The sequence below is a fragment of the Buceros rhinoceros genome, unplaced genomic scaffold, assembly GCF_000710305.1.
Source record: "Buceros rhinoceros silvestris isolate BGI_N320 unplaced genomic scaffold, ASM71030v1 scaffold1472, whole genome shotgun sequence".
Classification (NCBI taxonomy): domain Eukaryota; kingdom Metazoa; phylum Chordata; class Aves; order Bucerotiformes; family Bucerotidae; genus Buceros; species Buceros rhinoceros.
In genome coordinates this window covers 22175-23286 of record NW_010400438.1, presented here as the reverse complement: position 1 = coordinate 23286, position 1112 = coordinate 22175, and the positions used below count along the sequence as shown (strand labels likewise).

The 1112-nt window shown below is 57.0% G+C and overlaps 1 protein-coding gene across 1 annotated transcript in view; it reads left to right on the top strand.

Moving 5' to 3' along the window:
• Positions 1–337: 337 nt before the first annotated feature.
• The window catches only part of RPL10A (ribosomal protein L10a), a gene marked incomplete at its 5' end in the record, with an annotated part of 2158 nt that continues 1383 nt past the window's right edge, over positions 338–1112 (top strand). The window contains 2 exons of the mRNA XM_010131836.1: positions 338–486; positions 861–1033. Coding sequence (XP_010130138.1) covers positions 338–486; positions 861–1033 — 322 coding nt within the window. The remainder of the gene's footprint in view (positions 487–860; positions 1034–1112) is intronic.

Below are 1112 nucleotides of genomic sequence, written 5' to 3'. Positions count from 1 at the left end.
ATCCTCTTGCTCCCACCCAGCCTTCAGCCTGTGCTCCCTGACTCCGCTGCCAGGCCCTGCCGCGGGGCAGCAGGGGGACGCAGCGCTGAACTGCTCGGGTAGTTCAGACTGCCCCGGCCAAGCGGGTGCAGCTGGACGGACCCCTACCCTGGGTCTTAAAACATGAGGGGAGGTGTGGGAGGCCCCTGTGCTGTCCCCACCGACCTGCTGGAGACAGCAGGTTAGAAGCTGTGGAAGAAGATTGCCCTGGTGCTGCGGTAAGGTATCTCCGTGGTGGCTCCCATGGAAGCACGTGTGGTGCTGGCGGTTTGTAGTAATTTGGATCTTTTGTCCCCAGGCTGAAGTCAACTCCACGGCCCAAGTTCTCCGTCTGCTTGCTGGGGGACCAGCAGCACTGTGATGAGGCCAAAGCTGTTGACATCCCTCACATGGACATAGAGGCTCTGAAGAAACTCAACAAAAACAAGAAGCTGGTGAAGAAGCTGGGTGAGTGCTGGTGCGGGTCCTGACTGATGTGGGACGGCTGGGTCACAGCTGCTGGCCTCGCATCTCTGAGATGGGTCCTCCATCTGTGTAGGAGGCTCCTGGTAGAGCTCAGAGTCCGGTGCTGGTCACCTGTGGCTCAGCAGATGCCCTTTTCTTCAGGGAGCTGAACTGTTGGTGCAGGTAGGGGTGTGCAGTCAGGATGTGAAGCAGGTTTCTGGTGGGTTTGGCTGGTGTGACAGGAGTAATTTCTAATGTAACATTAGTAAAACCAGCTTTGGTTCAGCCTGGTGGGACACAAGGTGTGTGGAGGGAAATGGAGCAGCATGGCCTCAGCTGAGGGCCTGTCCTCACCTCCGTGGGTTCTCTCCTCACAGCTAAGAAGTACGATGCCTTCCTGGCTTCTGAGTCCTTGATCAAGCAGATTCCTCGAATCCTGGGGCCAGGCCTGAACAAAGCTGGCAAATTCCCTTCTCTCCTCACTCACAATGAGAACCTGGTGGCCAAGGTGGATGAGGTCAAATCGACCATCAAATTCCAGATGAAAAAGGTAAAGCAGAGCTTTTCCCCTCCAAGCCAGCGCCACTGCTGAGGGTTCTTGGTGGCCGGTGGCTGCTTGCCCGTGGCTG